Source organism: Salvelinus fontinalis, unplaced genomic scaffold (assembly GCF_029448725.1).
Source record: "Salvelinus fontinalis isolate EN_2023a unplaced genomic scaffold, ASM2944872v1 scaffold_0021, whole genome shotgun sequence".
NCBI lineage: Eukaryota > Metazoa > Chordata > Actinopteri > Salmoniformes > Salmonidae > Salvelinus > Salvelinus fontinalis.
Window position 1 is genome coordinate 641,204 of NW_026600230.1, and position 23,449 is coordinate 664,652.

The 23,449-nt window shown below is 45.6% G+C and overlaps 1 protein-coding gene across 1 annotated transcript in view; it reads right to left on the reverse strand.

Annotated features, from left to right (window-relative positions):
* LOC129842172 (WASH complex subunit 5) overlaps positions 1-23,449 on the reverse strand; it is a 51,823-nt gene that overhangs the window by 8,918 nt on the left and 19,456 nt on the right. The window contains exons 14-25 of the mRNA XM_055910600.1: positions 21,462-21,537; positions 21,216-21,326; positions 18,973-19,113; positions 13,726-13,806; positions 11,548-11,649; positions 10,899-11,078; positions 7,805-7,929; positions 7,196-7,358; positions 6,707-6,809; positions 2,015-2,094; positions 1,215-1,318; positions 231-360 (exon numbers count right to left, since the gene is read on the reverse strand). Of these exons, the coding sequence (XP_055766575.1) occupies positions 231-360; positions 1,215-1,318; positions 2,015-2,094; positions 6,707-6,809; positions 7,196-7,358; positions 7,805-7,929; positions 10,899-11,078; positions 11,548-11,649; positions 13,726-13,806; positions 18,973-19,113; positions 21,216-21,326; positions 21,462-21,537 (1,396 nt within the window). The remainder of the gene's footprint in view (positions 1-230; positions 361-1,214; positions 1,319-2,014; positions 2,095-6,706; positions 6,810-7,195; positions 7,359-7,804; positions 7,930-10,898; positions 11,079-11,547; positions 11,650-13,725; positions 13,807-18,972; positions 19,114-21,215; positions 21,327-21,461; positions 21,538-23,449) is intronic.

Here is a 23,449-nt window from a genome sequence, read left to right on the forward strand (position 1 = left end):
ATGCCTGTAGTAGTAGTAGTAGTAGTAATAGTAGTAGTAGTAGTAATAGACCTTGTTGAGTGGGTTGTGGGTAGTAGTAGTAGTAGTAGTAGTAGTAGTAGTAGTAGTAGTAGTAGTAGTAGTAGTAGTAGTAGTAGTAGTAGTAATAGACCTTGTTGAGTGGGTTGTGAATGCCTGTAGTAGTAGTAGTAGTAGTAGTAGTAACAGTAGTAGTAGTTGTAGTAGTAGACCTTGTTGAGTGGGTTGTGAATGCCTGCTGCCTCCAGAGAGGCTGTGATCTCATACAGCAGGTTGTTGTCCTCCTTGGGGTAGGGAAGGCTGGGGTCCTGGTAGTGGGCTTCTATATCAGCCAGTAGAGACCTACAGGAGATACAACAGACAGCTGACTATTCAACACACCCTTTAAATGACAGACACAAACTATTACAGCAACATTACTTAACCGGGTTCACTCTCTTAGGCCGAGTTTACACATACAAGCAAATTCTGATCTTTTGCCCAATTACTGGTAAAAGAGCTGATCCGATTGGTCAAAAGATCAATTCGTGGTAAAAGAGCTGATCCGATTGGTCAAAAGACCAATTAGTAGAAACATGTATGTTAAAATATATGTTATGACTTTTCCATGTCTACTGATAAGAAATTCCATGACAACGGCCATCCCTTCCATGACAACGGCCATCCCTTTCATGACAACGGCCATCCCCTCCATGACAACGGCCATCCCCTCCATGACAACGGCCATCCCCTCCATGACAACGGCCATCCCTTCCATGACAACGGCCATCCCTTCCATGACAACGGCCATCCCTTCCATGACAGCGGCCATCCCTTCCATGACAGCGGCCATCCCTTCCATGACAACGGCCATCCCTTCCATGACAACGGCCATCCCTTCCATGACAGCGGCCATCCCTTCCATGACAGCGGCCATCCCTTCCATGACAACGGCCATCCCTTCCATGACAACGGCCATCCCTTCCATGACAACGGCCATCCCTTCCATGACAACGGCCATCCCTTCCATGACAACGGCCATCCCTTTCATGACAAGCAACAATCACTCTTTCCCATTTCAAATGAACAGTAACCCTTTACTTTTAAAGCCTGCAGCTATATCATCCTTTATTAACAATTAAACACGTACGACCCTTCATAACAAGACTTATAAGAATGTCATGTCTCTCTACGCATCATCTCAGACGGACACTGACTTGTTGAGGTTCTCCAGCGCAGCGGCGAGGTGTTTGGAGTCAAACTTGCAGGAGTAGTTCAACTCGTTGGCGATCTGTTGCCTCAGGATCTGCATCTGACCAACCTGAGGAAAACAAACCCCGTGTCACTTCCACACAGGGATTGAACCCCGGTCTCTCCGGTGGGGGAGGGGTATACGTCTTCTACGTCAAGACTTGAGACCTCGAGAAACTTCTAGAAGATTAGATTTTTCTTTTCTTCTTCAAGTCACTTTGATCTACTTTTTGTCTGTATACTGCAATTCAGCGTTTATCTGTGAATGTGTACAAGACGGCTCAACTTGTAATAAACCTTGAGGTATATGTTATTGTAGCCGGTGTGTCTATAATTCAGCGTTTAGCTGTGAATGTGTACAAGACAGCTCAACTTGTAATAAAGTTTACATACACTTTTGTTGGAGTCATTAAAACTTGTTTTTCAACCACTCCACAAATTTCTTGTTAACAAACTATAGTTTTGGCAAGTCGGTTAGGACATCTACTTTTGTGCATGACACAAGTAATTTTTCCAACAATTGTTTAACTTATAATTCACTGTATCACAATTACAGTGGGTCAGAAGTTTACATACACTAAGTTGACTGTGCCTTTAAACAGCTTGGAAAATTCCAGAAAATGATGCCATGGCTTTAGAAGCAGACTCTGCACTGTCCCCCATCTTTGATTATAGTCATCTAGAGACCGATCACTGAACGTAAATGGTTGTGTTGCTCATAACATTAAGTTGGTATTTTGCTAAACCGGTCAAGGAAACACAGTACCTTCATGATGGATTCCAAGTACGGACCCCAGATCTTCTGTGTTTTGGCCACAGCGTTGGCGTAGACTTTACTGGCATTTGCTGACAGAAACAAAACAAAGGAAATGCAACGGTGAGTGATGACGGCCTGAACAGTCATAACCAGAGCATAATGTTCCCTGGTCATAATCTCCTGTTCAGTGGGAGCCTAATGTTCCCTGGTCATAATCTCCTGTTCAGTAGGAGCCTAACGTTCCCTGGTCTTCATCTCCTGTTCAGTGGGAGCATAATGTTCCCTGGTCATAATCTCCTGTTCAGTGGGAGCATAATGTTCCCTGGTCATAATCTCTGGGTCCTGTTCAGTGGGAGCCTAATGTTCCCTGGTCATAATCTCTGGGTCCTGTTCAGTGGGAGCATAATGTTCCCTGGTCTTCATCTCCTGTTCAGTGGGAGCCTAATGTTCCCTGGTCATAATCTCCTGTTCAGTGGGAGCCTAATGTTCCCTGGTCATAATCTCTGGGTCCTGTTCAGTGGGAGCCTAATGTTCCCTGGTCTTCATCTCCTGTTCAGTGGGAGCCTAATGTTCCCTGGTCATAATCTCCTGTTCAGTGGGAGCATAATGTTCCCTGGTCATAATCTCCTGTTCAGTGGGAGCCTAATGTTCCCTGGTCTTCATCTCCTGTTCATTAGGAGCCTAATGTTCCCTGGTCATAATCTCGTGTTCAGTGGGAGCCTAATGTTCCCTGGTCATAATCTCTGGGTCCTGTTCAGTGGGAGCCTAATGTTCCCTGGTCATCATCTCTGGGTCCTGTTCAGTGGGAGCCTAATGTTCCCTGGTCATCATCTCCTGTTCAGTGGGAGCCTAATGTTCCCTGGTCATAATCTCCTGTTCAGTGGGAGCCTAATGTTCCCTGGTCATAATCTCTGGGTCCTGTTCAGTGGGAGCATAATGTTCCCTGGTCATAATCTCCTGTTCAGTGGGACCATAATGTTCCCTGGTCATAATCTCCTGTTCAGTGGGAGCCTAATGTTCCCTGGTCATAATCTCCTGTTCAGTGGGAGCCTAATGTTCCCTGGTCATCATCTCCTGTTCAGTGGGAGCCTAATGTTCCCGGGTCATAATCTCCTGTTCAGTTGGAGCCTAATGTTCCCTGGTCATAATCTCCTGTTCAGTGGGAGCCTAATGTTCCCTGGTCATAATCTCCTGTTCAGTGGGAGCCTAATGTTCCCTGGTCATAATCTCCTGTTCAGTTGGAGCCTAATGTTCCCTGGTCATAATCTCCTGTTCAATGGGAGCCTAATGTTCCCTGGTCATAATCTCCTGTTCAGTGGGAGCCTAATGTTCCCTGGTCTTCATCTCCTGTTCAGCGGGAGCATAATGTTCCCTGGTCTTCATCTCCTGTTCAGTGGGAGCCTAATGTTCCCTGGTCTTCATCTCCTGTTCAGCGGGAGCCTAATGTTCCCTGGTCATAATCTCCTGTTCAGTGGGAGCCTAATGTTCCCTGGTCTTCATCTCCTGTTCAGCGGGAGCCTAATGTTCCCTGGTCATAATCTCCTGTTCAGTGGGAGCATAATGTCCCTGGTCATAATCTCCTGTTCAGTTGGAGCCTAATGTTCCCTGGTCATAATCTCATATTCAGCGGGAGCCTAATGTTCCCTGGTCATAATCTCCTGTTCAGTGGGAGCCTAATGTTCCCTGGTCTTCATCTCCTGTTCAGCGGGAGCCTAATGTTCCCTGGTCATAATCTCCTGTTCAGTGGGAGCATAATGTCCCTGGTCATAATCTCCTGTTCAGTTGGAGCCTAATGTTCCCTGGTCATAATCTCATATTCAGTGGGAGCCTAATGTTCCCTGGTCTTCATCTCCTGTTCAGTGGGAGCCTAATGTTCCCTGGTCATAATCTCCTGTTCAGTGGGAGCCTAATGTTCCCTGGTCATAATCTCCTGTTCAGTGGGAGCCTAATGTTCCCTGGTCATAATCTCCTGTTCAGTGGGAGCCTAATGTTCCCTGGTCATAATCTCTGGGTCCTGTTCAGTTGGAGCCTAATGTTCCCTGGTCATAATCTCTGGGTCCTGTTCAGTGGGAGGCTAATGTTCCCTGGTCATCATCTCCTGTTCAGTGGGAGCCTAATGTTCCCTGGTCATAATCTCCTGTTAAGTGGGAGCCTAATGTTCCCTGGTCTTCATCTCCTGTTCAGCGGGAGCCTAATGTTTCCTGGTCATAATCTCCTGTTCAGTGGGAGCCTAATGTTCCCTGGTCTTCATCTCCTGTTCAGCGGGAGCCTAATGTTCCCTGGTCATAATCTCCTGTTCAGTGGGAGCCTAATGTTCCCTGGTCATAATCTCCTGTTCAGTGGGAGCCTAATGTTCCCTGGTCATAATCTATGGGTCCTGTTCAGTGGGAGCCTAATGTTCCCTGGTCATAATCTCCTGTTCAGTGGGAGCCTAATGTTCCCTGGTCTTCATCTCCTGTTCAGTGGGAGCCTAATGTTCCCTGGTCATAATCTCCTGTTCAGTGGGAGCATAATGTTCCCTGGTCATAATCTCCTGTTCAGTTGGAGCCTAATGTTCCCTGGACATAATCTCATATTCAGTGGGAGCCTAATGTTCCCTGGTCATAATCTCTGGGTCCTGTTCAGTGGGAGCCTAATGTTCCCTGGTCTTCATCTCCTGTTCAGTGGGAGCCTAATGTTCCCTGGTCATAATCTCCTGTTCAGTGGGAGCCTAATGTTCCCTGGTCATAATCTCCTGTTCAGTGGGAGCCTAATGTTCCCTGGTCATAATCTATGGGTCCTGTTCAGTGGGAGCCTAATGTTCCCTGGTCTTCATCTCCTGTTCAGTGGGAGCCTAATGTTCCCTGGTCATAATCTCCTGTTCAGTGGGAGCCTAATGTTCCCTGGTCATAATCTCCTGTTCAGTGGGAGCCTAATGTTCCCTGGTCATAATCTATGGGTCCTGTTCAGTGGGAGCCTAATGTTCCCTGGTCATAATCTCCTGTTCAGTGGGAGCCTAATGTTCCCTGGTCTTCATCTCCTGTTCAGTGGGAGCCTAATGTTCCCTGGTCATAATATCCTGTTCAGTGGGAGCCTAATGTTCCCTGGTCATAATCTCCTGTTCAGTGGGAGCCTAATGTTCCCTGGTCTTCATCTCCTGTTCAGTAGGAGCCTAATGTTCCCTGGTCTTCATCTCCTGTTCAGTGGGAGCCTAATGTTCCCTGGTCATAATCTATGGGTCCTGTTCAGTGGGAGCCTAATGTTCCCTGGTCTTCATCTCCTGTTCAGTGGGAGCCTAATGTTCCCTGGTCTTCATCTCCTGTTCAGTGGGAGCCTAATGTTCCCTGGTCATAATATCCTGTTCAGTGGGAGCCTAATGTTCCCTGGTCATAATCTCCTGTTCAGTGGGAGCATAATGTTCCCATGTCATAATCTCTGGGTCCTGTTCAGTGGGAGCCTAATGTTCCCTGGTCATAATCTCCTGTTCAATGGGAGCCTAATGTTCCCTGGTCTTAATCTCCTGTTCAGTGGGAGCCTAATGTTCCCTGGTCATAATCTCCTGTTCAGTTGGAGCCTAATGTTCCCTGGTCATAATCTCCTGTTCAGTGGGAGCCTAATGTTCCCTGGTCATAATCTCTGGGTCCTGTTCAGTGGGAGCCTAATGTTCCCTGGTCATAATCTCTGGGTCCTGTTCACTGGGAGCCTAATGTTCCCTGGTCATCATCTCCTATTCAGTGGGAGCATAATGTTCCCTGGTCATAATCTCCTGTTCAGTGGGAGCCTAATGTTCCCTGGTCATAATCTCTGGGTCCTGTTCAGTGGGAGCCTAATGTTCCCTGGTCATAATCTCTGGGTCCTGTTCAGTGGGAGCCTAATGTTCCCTGGTCATAAACTCCTGTTCAGTAGGAGCATAATGTTCCCTGGTCATAATCTCCTGTTCAGTGGGAGCCTAATGTTCCCTGGTCATAATCTCTGGGTCCTGTTCAGTGGGAGCCTAATGTTCCCTGGTCATAATCTCCTGTTCAATGGGAGCCTAATGTTCCCTGGTCTTCATCTCGTGTTCAGTGGGAGCCTAATGTTCCCTGGTCATAACCTCTGGGTCCTGTTCAGTGGGAGCCTAATGTTCCCTGGTCATAATCTCCTGTTCAGTGGGAGCCTAATGTTCCCTGGTCATAATCTCCTGTTCAGTGGGAGCCTAATGTTCCCTGGTCATAATCTCCTGTTCAGTGGGAGCCTAATGTTCCCTGGTCATAATCTCCTGTTCAGTGGGAGCCTAATGTTCCCTGGTCATAATCTCCTGTTCAGTGGGAGCCTAATGTTCCCTGGTCATAATCTCCTGTTCAGTGGGAGCCTAATGTTCCCTGGTCATAATCTCCTGTTCAGTGGGAGCCTAATGTTCCCTGGTCTTCATCTCCTGTTCAGTGGGAGCATAATGTTCCCTGGTCATAATCTCCTGTTCAGTGAGAGCCTAATGTTCCCTGGTCTTCATCTCCTGTTCAGTGGGAGCATAATGTTCCCTGGTCATAATCTCCTGTTCAGTGGGAGCCTAATGTTCCCTGGTCTTCATCTCCTGTTCAGTAGGAGCCTAATGTTCCCTGGTCATAATCTCTGGCTCCTGTTCACTTGGCACCAAATGGAAGAAAATTTCAAATTTTTTGTTTTCCACTGCAAAAAGTTTTACACCACCCTGGTAAGAATCCTTCCTGAGCTGTTGATACCTACCCACAATACCTTTGACGGGATTAACAGAGCTCAGCATGGCTTTAAAGACATCCACCATAGCCTTGTCTCTCAGGATGGTCTTCTGAAACACCAACAGGAAGTTCTAACGGAAACAAAAAACCCTGTCGTGTTACGGAACCAATAACGAACCGGGAACACTTGAATGATTCTAAATGTATTTCAAAATTAAACAGGTGAGTCTAGTCACACTGCAATATGTGCCTGTTGAATGATAACGCCTGGCGTCGTCTCTACAGAAAAGCGAAGCTACGAACGACAGTATCTGTATTAAAATATAACAACTAACTGATATTGACCTCAATAAATCATGATTGTTTTGAAGTCAAAATGGTACAACCGGGTTAAATAAAAAAAGTTTAACTAGTTGTTAGGACTGAGGTAGTACATTCCATAGCATCCTAATAGATAGGAGAGTAGTAATTCATAGGCCCGGCAGGCTGAGTTTCAATAACATCATGTCAACGTGACCTGCAGTTCCTTGACGATCATGAAGCAGAGGAGCCTGTCGAGCCCGTTGAGACCGAAGGTCCCCAGGGTGTCCTGTATCTCAGAGAACAGACGGTTGTTGGTCACTTCCTGGTGGGTCTTCAGGTCGTACCAGGTGTTCAACTGGTCCATGTAACACGTCACTCTGGGAGAACACAGGTAAACAGGTAAAAGGCTTTGCATTAAGACATATTAGAAGCACTGAGAAGAGAGTATACCCAACATAGACATCCACGACCGTGTATACGCCACGTTACAGAACACCAACGCTACCTTTCGTAACTAATCTTCAAATAGCCACCCTTTGCCTTGATGACTGTTGGAAAAGCATTCCAGGTGAAGCTGGTTGAGAGAATGCCAAGAGTGTGCAAAGCTGTCATCAAGGCAAAGGGTGGCTACTTTGAAGAATCTCAAAAATCTCAAAAACTTATTTTGGTTACTACATGATTCCATACGTGCTATTTCATAGTATTTTTTTATTCTACATTGTAGAAAATAGTAAAAATAAAGAAATACCCTTGAATGAGTAGGTAGTGTACCTACAAGCTAACAGACTGACGCCACTAAGGTGACACGGAGAGAGACACCTACTTAGGGTCTGTGATGCGGAGGATCTCTCTACAGAGTCGCCCGATGAAGGTGGCCGACTCATCGACCGAGGGGAACTTGGGGATGGGGATATGGGTCGACTGGTAGACACTCTGCCAATCCTGGATCTAAGAAACACAAAGAGCTGAACATTAGCCATTTAAATAGTAGGTATATTATTTAAACCAGGGCTCTCCCAACCCTGTTTCTGGAGAGCTACTCTCCTGTAGGTTTTCAATCCAATTCCCAGTTGTAACTAACCTGATTCAACCAGCTAATATATACTGTATATAGAGCCTCTCTACTGTATATAGTCTCTCTACTGTATAGAGCCTCGCTACTGTATAGAGCCTCTACTGCATATAGCCCCCCTCTACTGTATATAGCCCCCCTCTACTGTATATAGCCCCCCTCTACTGTATAGAGCCCCCCTCTACTGTATAGAGCCCCCCTCTACTGTATAGAGCCCCCCTCTACTGTATAGAGCCCCCCTCTACTGTATAGAGCCCCTCTCTACTGTATAGAGCCCCTCTCTACTGTATCGAGCCCCTCTCTACTGCATAGAGCCTCTCTACTGTACAGAGCCCCTCTACTGTATATAGCCTCTGCTGTATATAGCCTCACTACTGTATAGCCCCTCTACTGTACAGAGCCCCTCTACTGTACAGAGCCCCTCTACTGTACAGAGCCCCTCTACTGTATATAGCCTCTGCTGTATATAGCCTCTGCTGTATATAGCCTCTCTACTGTACAGAGCCCCTCTACTGTATATAGCCTCTGCTGTATATAGCCTCACTACTGTATAGAGCCTCTACTGCATAGAGCCCCTCTACTGTATATAGCCTCTACTGTATAGAGCCTCTACTGCACAGAGCCCCTCTACTGCACAGAGCCCCTCTACTGCACAGAGCCCCTCTACTGCACAGAGCCCCTCTGCTGCACAGAGCCCCTCTGCTGCACAGAGCCCCTCTGCTGCACAGAGCCCCTCTGCTGCACAGAGCCCCTCTGCTGCACAGAGCCCCTCTGCTGCACAGAGCCCCTCTGCTGCACAGAGCCCCTCTGCTGCACAGAGCCCCTCTGCTGCACAGAGCCCCTCTGCTGCACAGAGCCCCTCTGCTGCATAGAGCCCCTCTGCTGCATAGAGCCCCTCTACTGCATAGAGCCTCTCTACTGTATAGAGCCTCTCTACTGTATATAGCCTCTCTACTGTATATAGCCTCTCTACTGTATAGAGCCTCTCTACTGTATATAGCCTCTCTACTGTATATAGCCTCTCTACTGTATAGAGCCTCTCTACTGCATAGAGCCTCTCTACTGTATAGAGCCTCTCTACTGTATGTAGCCTCTCTACTGTATATAGCCTCTCTACTGTATAGAGCCTCTCTACTGTATGTAGCCTCTCTACAGTATGTAGCCTCTCTACTGTATATAGCCTCTCTACTGTATGTAGCCTCTCTACTGTATGTAGCCTCTCTACTGTATGTAGCCTCTCTACTGTATGTAGCCTCTCTACTGTATATAGCCTCTCTACTGTATGTAGCCTCTCTACTGTATAGAGCCTCTCTACTGTATGTAGCCTCTCTACAGTATATAGCCTCTCTACTGTATATAGCCTCTCTACTGTATGTAGCCTCTCTACTGTATGTAGCCTCTCTACTGTATGTAGCCTCTCTACTGTATATAGCCTCTCTACTGTATGTAGCCTCTCTACTGTATATAGAGCCTCTACTGTATATAGCCTCTCTACTGTATGTAGCCTCTCTACTGTATAGAGCCTCTCTACTGTATGTAGCCTCTACAGTATATAGCCTCTCTACTGTATATAGCCTCTCTACTGTATGTAGCCTCTCTACTGTATGTAGCCTCTCTACTGTATGTAGCCTCTCTACTGTATGTAGCCTCTCTACTGTATGTAGCCTCTCTACTGTATAGAGCCTCTCTACTGTATAGAGCCTCTCTACTGTATAGAGCCTCTCTACTGTATAGAGCCTCTCTACTGTATAGAGCCTCTCTACTGTATATAGCCTCTCTACTGTATATAGCCTCTCTACTGTATATAGCCTCTCTACTGTATATAGCCCCTCTACTGTATATAGCCTCTCTACTGTATATAGCCTCTCTACTGTATATAGCCTCTCTACTGCATAGAGCCTCTCTACTGTATATAGCCTCTCTACTGTATATAGCCTCTACTGTATAGAGCCTCTCTACTGCATAGAGCCTCTCTACTGTATATAGCCTCTCTACTGTATATATCCTCTCTACTGTATATAGCCTCTCTACTGCATAGAGCCTCTCTACTGTATATATCCTCTCTACTGTATATAGCCTCTCTACTGCATAGAGCCTCTCTACTGTATATAGCCTCTCTACTGTATGTAGCCTCTCTACTGTATATATCCTCTCTACTGCATAGAGCCTCTCTACTGTATATAGCCTCTCTACTGTATGTAGCCTCTCTACTGTATATATCCTCTCTACTGTATAGAGCCTCTCTACTGCATAGAGCCTCTCTACTGTATATAGCCTCTCTACTGTATATATCCTCTCTACTGTATATAGCCTCTCTACTGCATAGAGCCTCTCTACTGTATATATCCTCTCTACTGTATATAGCCTCTCTACTGCATAGAGCCTCTCTACTGTATATAGCCTCTCTACTGTATGTAGCCTCTCTACTGTATATATCCTCTCTACTGCATAGAGCCTCTCTACTGCATAGAGCCTCTCTACTGTATATAGCCTCTCTACTGTACAGAGCCTCTCTACTGCATAGAGCCTCTCTACTGTATATAGCCTCTCTACTGTATATAGCCTCTCTACTGTACAGAGCCTCTCTACTGTATATAGCCTCTCTACTGTATATAGCCTCTCTACTGTATATAGCCTCTCTACTGTATATAGCCTCTCTACTGTATATAGCCCCTCTACTGTATAGAGCCTCTCTACTGTATATAGCCTCTCTACTGTATAGAGCCTCTCTACTGTATATAGCCTCTCTACTGTATAGAGCCTCTCTACTGTATATAGCCTCTCTACTGTATATAGCCTCTCTACTGTATATAGCCTCTCTACTGTATAGAGCCTCGGTCCAAACCTTGGTGCGTAGGAAGCTGTTGCACTCCTGCTCCACGTTGTAGTTGATGATACGAGAGACCTCTTCCTGCCAGATCTTCAGGCCGTAGATGGAGACGTAATCCTGGATGTACTCAAAGGACCGGTAGAACCCGTCCATGGTGGCTGCCATCTCCTTGAGCTTCGGCATCAGCTCACTGGTCTTTACCAGGTGTGAGATTGGAAATTGGACCAGGATTAATATTCTGAAACACTTTTACATTTTCAAGTTAGCAGACAACTTTGTTTTATATTCTGTCATGAATAAAACCTGAAACAAACTGATACTTCAGACACTGAAATTAAACTTTTTAAAGTGACGGTTAACCTTGAATGGTACTGTGGATTTATTTATAAATGTAACCTTTATTTAACTAGGGCAAGTCCGTTAAAAAACAATTCATATTTACAATGGACGGCCTACACCGGCCAAACCCGGACGACGCTGGGTCAATTGTGCGCCACCCTATTGGACTCTCAATCACGGACCGGATGTGATACAGCCCCGAATCGAACCAGGGACTGTAGTGACGCCTCTTGCACTGAGATGCAGTGCCTTAGACCGCTGCGCCACTCCGGGAGCAGCCTCGGGAACGGTTGATATTGTGTTGCGTCATGGTCAGATATCTCACCTTAGCCTTAGGGTTAAAGATAAGTCCTTTGTGAAGAGCGTAGGCTACTCTTCTCACCAACTCCTTCCTGATACCATCTTCCAGGAGCTGCTTGGGATCCACCTGAAGAGACGCCACAAAAAAGGTAAGACTTCTGCATTTACACACATTTTCTCAATTATAAAGATATATTTTTATTTTATTTATCCTTTATTTAAACGAGGCAAGTCAATTAAGAACAAATTATTATTTTACAATGATTGCCTACCGGGGAACATTGGGTTAACTGCCTTGTTCAGGGGCAGAACGACAGATTTTTTACCTTGTCAGCTCAGGGATTCGATCTAGCAACCTTTCTGTTACTAGTCCGACGCTCTAACCACTAGGTTACCTGCCTCCCCCCTCTAACCACGAGGCTCCCCCCTCTAACCACGAGGCAACCCCCTCTAACCACGAGGCAACCCCCTCTAACCACGAGGCAACCCCCTCTAACCACGAGGCAACCCCCTCTAACCACGAGGCAACCCCCTCTAACCACGAGGCAACCCCCTCTAACCACGAGGCAACCCCCTCTAACCACGAGGCAACCCCCTCTAACCACGAGGCAACCCCCTCTAACCACGAGGCAACCCCCTCTAACCACGAGGCAACCTGCCTCCCCCCTCTAACCACGAGGCAACCTGCCTCCCCCCTCTAACCACGAGGCAACCTGCCTCCCCCCTCTAACCACGAGGCAACCTGCCCCCCCCCTCTAACCACGAGGCAACCTGCCCCCCCCTTCTAACCACTAGGCTACCCTGCCTCCCCCCTCTAACCACTAGGCAACCTGCCTCCCCCCCTCTAAACACTAGGCAACCTGCCTCCCCCCCTCTAACCACTAGGCAACCTGCCTCCCCCCCTCTAACCACTAGGCAACCTGCCTCCCCCCTCTAACCACGAGGCAACCTGCCCCCCCCCTCTAACCACGAGGCAACCTGCCCCCCCCTTCTAACCACTAGGCTACCCTGCCTCCCCCCTCTAACCACTAGGCAACCTGCCTCCCCCCCTCTAAACACTAGACTACCTGCCTCCCCCCTCTAACCACTAGGCTACCTGTCCCCCCCCTCTAACCACTAGGCAACCTGCCTCCCCCCTCTAACCACTAGGCAACCTGCCTCCCCCCTCTAACCACTAGGCAACCTGCCTCCCCCCTCTAACCACGAGGCAACCTGCCTCCCCCCTCTAACCACGAGGCAACCTGCCTCCCCCCTCTAACCACGAGGCAACCTGCCTCCCCCCTCTAACCACGAGGCAACCTGCCTCCCCCCTCTAACCACGAGGCAACCTGCCTCCCCCCTCTAACCACGAGGCAACCTGCCTCCCCCCTCTAACCACGAGGCAACCTGCCCCCCCCCTCTAACCACTAGGCAACCTGCCTCCCCCCTCTAACCACTAGGCAACCTGCCTCCCCCCTCTAACCACTAGGCAACCTGCCTCCCCCCTCTAACCACTAGGCTACCTGCCTCCCCCCTCTAACCACGAGGCAACCTGCCCCCCCCCTCTAACCACGAGGCAACCTGCCTCCCCCCTCTAACCACGAGGCAACCTGCCTCCCCCCTCTAACCACGAGGCAACCTGCCTCCCCCCTCTAACCACTAGGCAACCTGCCTCCCCCCTCTAACCACTAGGCAACCTGCCTCCCCCCTCTAACCACTAGGCAACCTGCCTCCCCCCTCTAACCACTAGGCAACCTGCCTCCCCCCTCTAACCACTAGGCAACCTGCCTCCCCCCTCTAACCACGAGGCAACCTGCCTCCCCCTTCTAACCACTAGGCAACCTGCCTCCCCCCTCTAACCACTAGGCAACCTGCCTCCCCCCTCTAACCACTAGGCAACCTGCCTCCCCCCCTCTAACCACTAGGCTACCCTGCCTACCCCCTCTAACCACTAGGCAACCTGCCTCCCCCCTCTAACCACTAGGCAACCTGCCTCCCCCCCTCTAACCACTAGGCAACCTGCCTCCCCCCTCTAACCACTAGGCAACCTGCCTCCCCCCTCTAACCACTAGGCAACCTGCCTCCCCCCTCTAACCACTAGGCAACCTGCCTCCCCCCTCTAACCACTAGGCAACCTGCCTCCCCCCTCTAACCACTAGGCTACCTGCCGTCAATATATCTAAAACAACGGTTGCATAAACCCGTTTTAAATTTAAAAACTGACCTTGATGATTCCAACCAGCGTGGTCTTCATCATCAGAATCCCTTCAGTAAAGATGGAGATGGCGTGGGTGAGTTTGGCAACCTGTGAGAAAATCAAGTCCAGGATGTTCAGCTGTAGAAAACACTGCTCCATTGAGCCAGAGAGGAACGGGTTGGGGAGACTCAGTGAGCATCTGCTCCCTCTGCACAGTTAGGGGCCAGGAACCTAGTCAGGGAAACTCTGGCTCCTAGTTAGAGTCACTACCATAGGTCCTAGTTATACTATAGGTCCTAGTTATAGTCACTACTATAGGTCCTAGTTATAGTCACTACTATAGGTCCTAGTTATAGTCACTACTATAGGTCCTAGTTATAGTATAGGTCCTAGTTATAGTATAGGTCCTAGTTATAGTATAGGTCCTAGTTATAGTCACTACTACAGGTCCTAGTTATAGTCACTACTATAGGTCCTAGTTATAGTCACTACTATAGGTCCTAGTTATAGTATAGGTCCTAGTTATAGTCACTACTATAGGTCCTAGTTAGAGTCACTACTACAGGTCCTAGTTATAGTCACTACTATAGGTCCTAGTTATAGTCACTACTACAGGTCCTAGTTATAGTATAGGTCCTAGTTAGAGTCACTACTATAGGTCCTAGTTATACTATAGGTCCTAGTTATAGTCACTACTACAGGTCCTAGTTATAGTGTAGGTCCTAGTTATAGTCACTACCATAGGTCCTAGTTATAGTGTAGGTCCTAGTTATAGTCACTACTATAGGTCCTAGTTATAGTCACTACTATAGGTCCTAGTTATAGTCACTACTACAGGTCCTAGTTATAGTCACTACTATAGGTCCTAGTTATAGTCACTACTACAGGTCCTAGTTATACTATAGGTCCTAGTTATAGTCACTACTATAGGTCCTAGTTATAGTCACTACTATAGGTCCTAGTTATAGTATAGGTCCTAGTTATAGTCACTACTACAGGTCCTAGTTATAGTCACTACTATAGGTCCTAGTTATAGTCACTACTACAGGTCCTAGTTATAGTATAGGTCCTAGTTAGAGTCACTACTATAGGTCCTAGTTATAGTCACTACTATAGGTCCTAGTTATAGTCACTACTATAGGTCCTAGTTATAGTCACTACTATAGGTCCTAGTTGTACTATAGGTCCTAGTTATACTATAGGTCCTAGTTATAGTCACTACTATAGGTCCTAGTTATAGTCACTACTACAGGTCCTAGTTATAGTATAGGTCCTAGTTATAGTATGGGTCCTAGTTATAGTCACTACTATAGGTCCTAGTTATAGTCACTACTTTTGGTCCTAGTTATAGTCACTACCATAGGTCCTAGTTATACTATAGGTCCTAGTTATAGTCACTACTATAGGTCCTAGTTATAGTCACTACTATAGGTCCTAGTTATAGTCACTACTATAGGTCCTAGTTACTACTATAGGTCCTAGTTATAGTCACTACTATAGGTCCTAGTTGTACTATAGGTCCTAGTTATACTATAGGTCCTAGTTATAGTCACTACTATAGGTCCTAGTTATAGTCACTACTACAGGTCCTAGTTATAGTATAGGTCCTAGTTATAGTCACTACTATAGGTCCTAGTTATAGTCACTACTATAGATCCTAGTTATACTATAGGTCCTAGTTATAGTCACTACTTTTGGTCCTAGTTATAGTCACTACTATAGGTCCTAGTCATAGTCACTACTATAGGTCCTAGTTATAGTCACTACTATAGGTCCTAGTTATAGTCACTACTATAGGTCCTAGTTATAGTACAGGTCCTAGTTGTAGTCACTACTATAGGTCCTAGTTATAGTCACTACTATAGGTCCTAGTCATAGTCACTACTATAGGTCCTAGTTATAGTCACTACTATAGGTCCTAGTTATAGTCACTACTATAGATCCTAGTTATAGTATAGGTCCTAGTTATACTATAGGTCCTAGTTATAGTCAATACTATAGATCCTAGTTATAGTCACTACTATAGGTCCTAGTTATACTATAGGTCCTAGTTATAGTCACTACTATAGGTCCTAGTTATAGTCACTACTATAGGTCCTAGTTATAGTCACTACTTTTGGTCCTGTTATAGTCACTACTATAGGTCCTAGTTATAGTCACTACTATAGGTCCTAGTTATAGTCACTACTACAGGTCCTAGTTATAGTCACTACTATAGGTCCTGTTATAGTCACTACTACAGGTCCTAGTTATAGTATAGGTCCTAGTTATAGTCACTACTATAGGTCCTAGTTATAGTCATTACTATAGGTCCTAGTTAGAGTCACTACTATAGGTCCTAGTTATAGTATAGGTCCTAGTTATACTATAGGTCCTAGTTATAGTGTAGGTCCTAGTTATAGTCACTACCATAGGTCCTAGTTATAATGTAGGTCCTAGTTATAGTCACTACTATAGGTCCTAGTTATAGTCACTACTATAGGTCCTAGTTATAGTCACTACAATAGGTCCTAGTTATAGTCACTACTATAGTTCCTAGTTATAGTCACTACTATAGGTCCTGTTATAGTCACTACTACAGGTCCTAGTTATAGTATAGGTCCTAGTTATAGTCACTACTATAGGTCCTAGTTATAGTCATTACTATAGGTCCTAGTTAGAGTCACTACTATAGGTCCTAGTTATAGTATAGGTCCTAGTTATACTATAGGTCCTAGTTATAGTCACTACTACAGGTCCTAGTTATAGTGTAGGTCCTAGTTATAGTCACTACCATAGGTCCTAGTTATAGTGTAGGTCCTAGTTATAGTCACTACCATAGGTCCTAGTTATAGTGTAGGTCCTAGTTATAGTCACTACCATAGGTCCTAGTTATAATGTAGGTCCTAGTTAGAGTCACTACTATAGGTCCTAGTTATAGTCACTACTATAGGTCCTAGTTATAGTCACTACTATAGGTCCTAGTAATAGTGTAGGTCCTAGTTATAGTCACTACCATAGGTCCTAGTTATAGTGTAGGTCCTAGTTATAGTCACTACTATAGGTCCTAGTTATAGTCACTACTACAGGTCCTAGTTATACTATAGGTCCTAGTTATAGTCACTACTATAGGTCCTAGTTATAGTCACTACTATAGGTCCTAGTTATAGTCACTACTACAGGTCCTAGTTATAGTCACTACTATAGGTCCTAGTTGTAGTATAGGTCCTAGTTATACTATAGGTCCTAGTTATAGTCACTACTACAGGTCCTAGTTATAGTGTAGGTCCTAGTTATAGTCACTACCATAGGTCCTAGTTATAGTGTAGGTCCTAGTTATAGTCACTACCATAGGTCCTAGTTATAGTGTAGGTCCTAGTTATAGTCACTACCATAGGTCCTAGTTATAATGTAGGTCCTAGTTAGAGTCACTACTATAGGTCCTAGTTATAGTCACTACTATAGGTCCTAGTTATAGTCACTACTATAGGTCCTAGTAATAGTGTAGGTCCTAGTTATAGTCACTACCATAGGTCCTAGTTATAGTGTAGGTCCTAGTTATAGTCACTACTATAGGTCCTAGTTATAGTCACTACTACAGGTCCTAGTTATACTATAGGTCCTAGTTATAGTCACTACTATAGGTCCTAGTTATAGTCACTACTATAGGTCCTAGTTATAGTCACTACTACAGGTCCTAGTTATAGTCACTACTATAGGTCCTAGTTATAGTCACTACTATAGGTCCTAGTTATAGTTATACTATAGGTCCTAGTTATAGTCACTACTATAGGTCCTAGTTATAGTCACTACTATAGGTCCTAGTTATAGTCACTACTATAGGTCCTAGTTATAGTTATAGTATAGGTCCTAGTTATAGTCACTACTATAGGTCCTAGTTATAGTCACTACTATAGGTCCTAGTTATAGTCACTACTATAGGTCCTAGTTATAGTTATAGTATAGGTCCTAGTTATAGTCACTACTACAGGTCCTAGTTATAGTTATAGTATAGGTCCTAGTTATAGTCACTACTATAGGTCCTAGTTATAGTCACTACTACAGGTCCTAGTTATAGTCACTACTATAGGTCCTAGTTATAGTATAGGTCCTAGTTATACTATAGGTCCTAGTTATAGTCACTACTACAGGTCCTAGTTATAGTGTAGGTCCTAGTTATAGTCACTACCATAGGTCCTAGTTATAGTGTAGGTCCTAGTTATAGTCACTACCATAGGTCCTAGTTATAGTGTAGGTCCTAGTTATAGTCACTACCATAGGTCCTAGTTATAATGTAGGTCCTAGTTAGAGTCACTACTATAGGTCCTAGTTATAGTCACTACTATAGGTCCTAGTTATAGTCACTACTATAGGTCCTAGTAATAGTGTAGGTCCTAGTTATAGTCACTACCATAGGTCCTAGTTATAGTGTAGGTCCTAGTTATAGTCACTACTATAGGTCCTAGTTATAGTCACTACTACAGGTCCTAGTTATACTATAGGTCCTAGTTATAGTCACTACTATAGGTCCTAGTTATAGTCACTACTATAGGTCCTAGTTATAGTCACTACTACAGGTCCTAGTTATAGTCACTACTATAGGTCCTAGTTATAGTCACTACTATAGGTCCTAGTTATAGTTATACTATAGGTCCTAGTTATAGTCACTACTATAGGTCCTAGTTATAGTCACTACTATAGGTCCTAGTTATAGTCACTACTATAGGTCCTAGTTATAGTCACTACTATAGGTCCTAGTTATAGTTATAGTATAGGTCCTAGTTATAGTCACTACTATAGGTCCTAGTTATAGTCACTACTATAGGTCCTAGTTATAGTCACTACTATAGGTCCTAGTTATAGTTATAGTATAGGTCCTAGTTATAGTCACTACTACAGGTCCTAGTTATAGTTATAGTATAGGTCCTAGTTATAGTCACTACTATAGGTCCTAGTTATAGTGTAGGTCCTAGTTATAGTCACTACCATAGGTCCTAGTTATAGTGTAGGTCCTAGTTATAGTCACTACTATAGGTCCTAGTTATAGTCACTACTACAGGTCCTAGTTATAGTACAGGTCCTAGTTATAGTCACTACTATAGGTCCTAGTTATAGTCACTACTATAGGTCCTAGTTATAGTTATAGTATAGGTCCTAGTTATAGTCACTACTATAGTCACTACTATAGGTCCTAGTTATAGTTATAGTATAGGTCCTAGTTATAGTCACTACTATAGGTCCTAGTTATATATGCTCTTCCGGCTGATTCACACAGGACCATAAATGACCTCTGACCTCGTAGCGAGCCCCCAGCTGGGCGTAGTCCTTCAGCTTGTCCTTGTCCAGTCTGGTGGGAACCTCCATGATGGCATGGATCTGCAGCTTGATGATCTTAGCCAGGGAGGTGAACATGCTCTCAGGGATGATCTGTAACACCTAGTGGAGAGGAGAGGAAACACGCTCTCAGGGATGATCTGTAACACCTAGTGGAGAGTAGAGGAAACACGCTCTCAGGGATGATCTGTAACACCTAGTGGAGAGTAGAGGAAACACGCTCTCAGGGATGATCTGTAACACCTAGTGGAGAGTAAAGGAAACACGCTCTCAGGGATGATGATCTGTAACACCTAGTGGAGAGTAGAGGAAACATGCTCTCAGGGATGATGATCTGTAACACCTAGTGGAGAGTAGAGGAAACACGCTCTCAGGGATGATGATCTGTAACACCTAGTGGAGAGTAGAGGAAACACGCTCTCAGGGATGATGATCTGTAACACCTAGTGGAGAGGAGAGGAAACACGCTCTCAGGGATGATGATCTGTAACACCTAGTGGAGAGTAGAGGAAACACGCTCTCAGGGATGATCTGTAACACCTAGTGGAGAGTAGAGGAAACACGCTCTCAGGGATGATGATCTGTAACACCTAGTGGAGAGTAGAGGAAACACGCTCTCAGGGATGATGATCTGTAACACCTAGTGGAGAGGAGAGGAAACACGCTCTCAGGGATGATCTGTAACACCTAGTGGAGAGGAGAGGAAACACGCTCTCAGGGATGATCTGTAACACCTAGTGGAGAGGAGAGGAAACATGCTCTCAGGGATGATCTGTAACACCTAGTGGAGAGTAGAGGAAACACGCTCTCAGGGATGATCTGTAACACCTAGTGGAGAGTAGAGGAAACACGCTCTCAGGGATGATCTGTAACACCTAGTGGAGAGGAGAGGAAACACGCTCTCAGGGATGATCTGTAACACCTAGTGGAGAGTAGAGGAAACACGCTCTCAGGGATGATCTGTAACACCTAGTGGAGAGTAGAGGAAACACGCTCTCAGGGATGATCTGTAACACCTAGTGGAGAGTAGAGGAAACACGCTCTCAGGGATGATGATCTGTAACACCTAGTGGAGAGGAGAGGAAACACGCTCTCAGGGATGATGATCTGTAACACCTAGTGGAGAGGAGAGGAAACACGCTCTCAGGGATGATGATCTGTAACACCTAGTGGAGAGTAGAGGAAACACGCTCTCAGGGATGATCTGTAACACCTAGTGGAGAGTAGAGGAAACACGCTCTCAGGGATGATCTGTAACACCTAGTGGAGAGTAGAGGAAACACGCTCTCAGGGATGATGATCTGTAACACCTAGTGGAGAGGAGAGGAAACACGCTCTCAGGGATGATCTGTAACACCTAGTGGAGAGGAGAGGAAACACGCTCTCAGGGATGATGATCTGTAACACCTAGTGGAGAGTAGAGGAAACACGCTCTCAGGGATGATCTGTAACACCTAGTGGAGAGGAGAGGAAACACGCTCTCAGGGATGATCTGTAACACCTAGTGGAGAGGAGAGGAAACACGCTCTCAGGGATGATCTGTAACACCTAGTGGAGAGTAGAGGAAACACGCTCTCAGGGATGATCTGTAACACCTAGTGGAGAGTAGAGGAAACACGCTCTCAGGGATGATCTGTAACACCTAGTGGAGAGTAGAGGAAACACGCTCTCAGGGATGATGATCTGTAACACCTAGTGGAGAGTAGAGGAAACACGCTCTCAGGGATGATGATCTGTAACACCTAGTGGAGAGTAGAGGAAACACGCTCTCAGGGATGATCTGTAACACCTAGTGGAGAGTAGAGGAAACACGCTCTCAGGGATGATCTGTAACACCTAGTGGAGAGGAGAGGAAACACGCTCTCAGGGATGATCTGTAACACCTAGTGGAGAGGAGAGGAAACACGCTCTCAGGGATGATGATCTGTAACACCTAGTGGAGAGGAGAGGAAACACGCTCTCAGGGATGATGATCTGTAGAGGGTGGGGTTAGGGAGTAGGGGGTCGAAGCAGGGACTGGGGAGTAGGGAGAAGGGGCTGAGGGTAGGGAGGAGGGGCTGAGGGTAGGGAGGAGTGGCTGGGGGTAGGGAGGAGGGGATGGGGGTAGGGAGGAGGGGCTGGGGGTAGGGAGGAGGGGCTGGGGGTAGGGAGGAGGGGATGAGGGTAGATTAGAGATTCAGGATTCCTGGTCTCTGGGACCATACCTTTCTGACGTAGGTCACCAGTTCCCCGGAGTAGAACTGAGAAACACTGAGCAGATCTGGACTGTTAGCCTGGTTGATACGCAGCAGAGGCAGGTCCAACGCAGACGCCAACTGGTAACAAGGATCAATAACAACACGCGTTACAGAATGCATGTTTTCAAACAGGAAATACCTTTTTTCTTGTTTAGAGGATTTATCTGTGTACTCTACTAAATGAACTGTTTGTCTGAGTAGTGAATGGTTGACCTTTAGGAAGGTTGCTCGTAGCTTGGTCACCATAGATGGGTTCACTCTGATACTCTCCTGCATGATTGACGTGAAGCTGGGAAAACAACCAGAGAAAAACATTCAAATGGCAAATTTATATATTATCTTATTTGACCCAGGTTAGTCTCATCCGGTTCTTATTTGACCAGGTTAGTCTCACCGGGTTCTTATTTGACCAGGTTAGTCTCACCGGGTTCTTATTTGACCAGGTTAGTCTCACCGGGTTCTTATTTGACCAGGTTGGTCTTACCGGGTTCTTATTTGACCCAGGTTAGTCTCACTGAGATCATATTTGACCAGGTTAGTCTCACTGAGATCTTATTTGACCAGGTTAGTCTCACCGGGTTCTTATTTGACCCAGGTTGGTCTTACCGGGTTCTTATTTGACCCAGGTTAGTCTCACCGAGATCTTATTTGACCAGGTTAGTCTCACCGGGTTCTTATTTGACCAGGTTAGTCTCACCGAGAACTTATTTGACCAGGTTAGTCTCACTGACCAGGTTAGTCTCACTGAGATCATATTTGACCAAGTTAGTCTCGCCTGGTTCTTATTTGACCAGGTTGGTCTCACTGACCAGGTTAGTCTCACTGAGATCATATTTGACCTAGTCTCGCCGGGTTCTTATTTGACCAGGTTAGTCTCACCGGGATCTTATTTGACCAGGTTAGTCTCACCGGGTTCTTATTTGACCAGGTTGGTCTTACCGGGTTCTTATTTGACCCAGGTTAGTCTCACTGAGATCATATTTGACCAGGTTAGTCTCACTGAGATCTTATTTGACCAGGTTAGTCTCACCGGGTTCTTATTTGACCCAGGTTGGTCTTACCGGGTTCTTATTTGACCAGGTTAGTCTCACCGGGTTCTTATTTGACCAGGTTAGTCTCACCGGGTTCTTATTTGACCAGGTTAGTCTCACCGGGTTTTTATTTGACCAGGTTAGTCTCACCGGGTTCTTATTTGACCAGGTTAGTCTCACCAGGTTCTTATTTGACCAGGTTAGTCTCACTGAGATCATATTTGACCAGGTTAGTCTCACCTGGTTCTTATTTGACCAGGTTAGTCTCACCGGGTTCTTATTTGACCAGGTTAGTCTCACTGACCAGGTTAGCATCACTGAGATCTAATTTGACCAGGTTAGTCTCACTGGGTTCTTATTTGACCAGGTTAGTCTCACCGGGTTCTTATTTGACCAGGTTAGTCTCACTGACCAGGTTAGCATCACTGAGATCTAATTTGACCAGGTTAGTCTCACTGGGTTCTTATTTGACCAGGTTAGTCTCACTGGGTTCTTATTTGACCAGGTTAGTCTCACTGAGATCTTTATCTTTATAAGACATTTATAACCCCTACCTGTCTATGATCTGCCATGCGTAGGACAGGTCTCCTACTATCTACATGGTGATCAGGACCATTCATAACCCATACATAACCCATACATAAGACATTTATAACCCCTACCTGTCTATGATCTGCCATGTGTAGGACAGGTCTCCTACTATCTACATGGTGATCAGGACCATTCATAACCCATACATAACCCATTCATAAGACATTTATAACCCCTACCTGTCTATGATCTGCCATGCATAGGACATGTCTCCTACTATCTGCATGGTGATCAAGACCATTCATAACCCATACATAAGACATTTATAACCCCTACCTGTCTATGATCTGCCATGCGTAGGACAGGTCTCCTACTATCTACATGGTGATCAGGACCATTCATAACCCATACATAACCCATACATAAGACATTTATAACCCCTACCTGTCTATGATCTGCCATGTGTAGGACAGGTCTCCTACTATCTACATGGTGATCAGGACCATTCATAACCCATACATAACCCATTCATAAGACATTTATAACCCCTACCTGTCTATGATCTGCCATGCATAGGACATGTCTCCTACTATCTGCATGGTGATCAAGACCATTCATAACCCATACATAAGACATTTA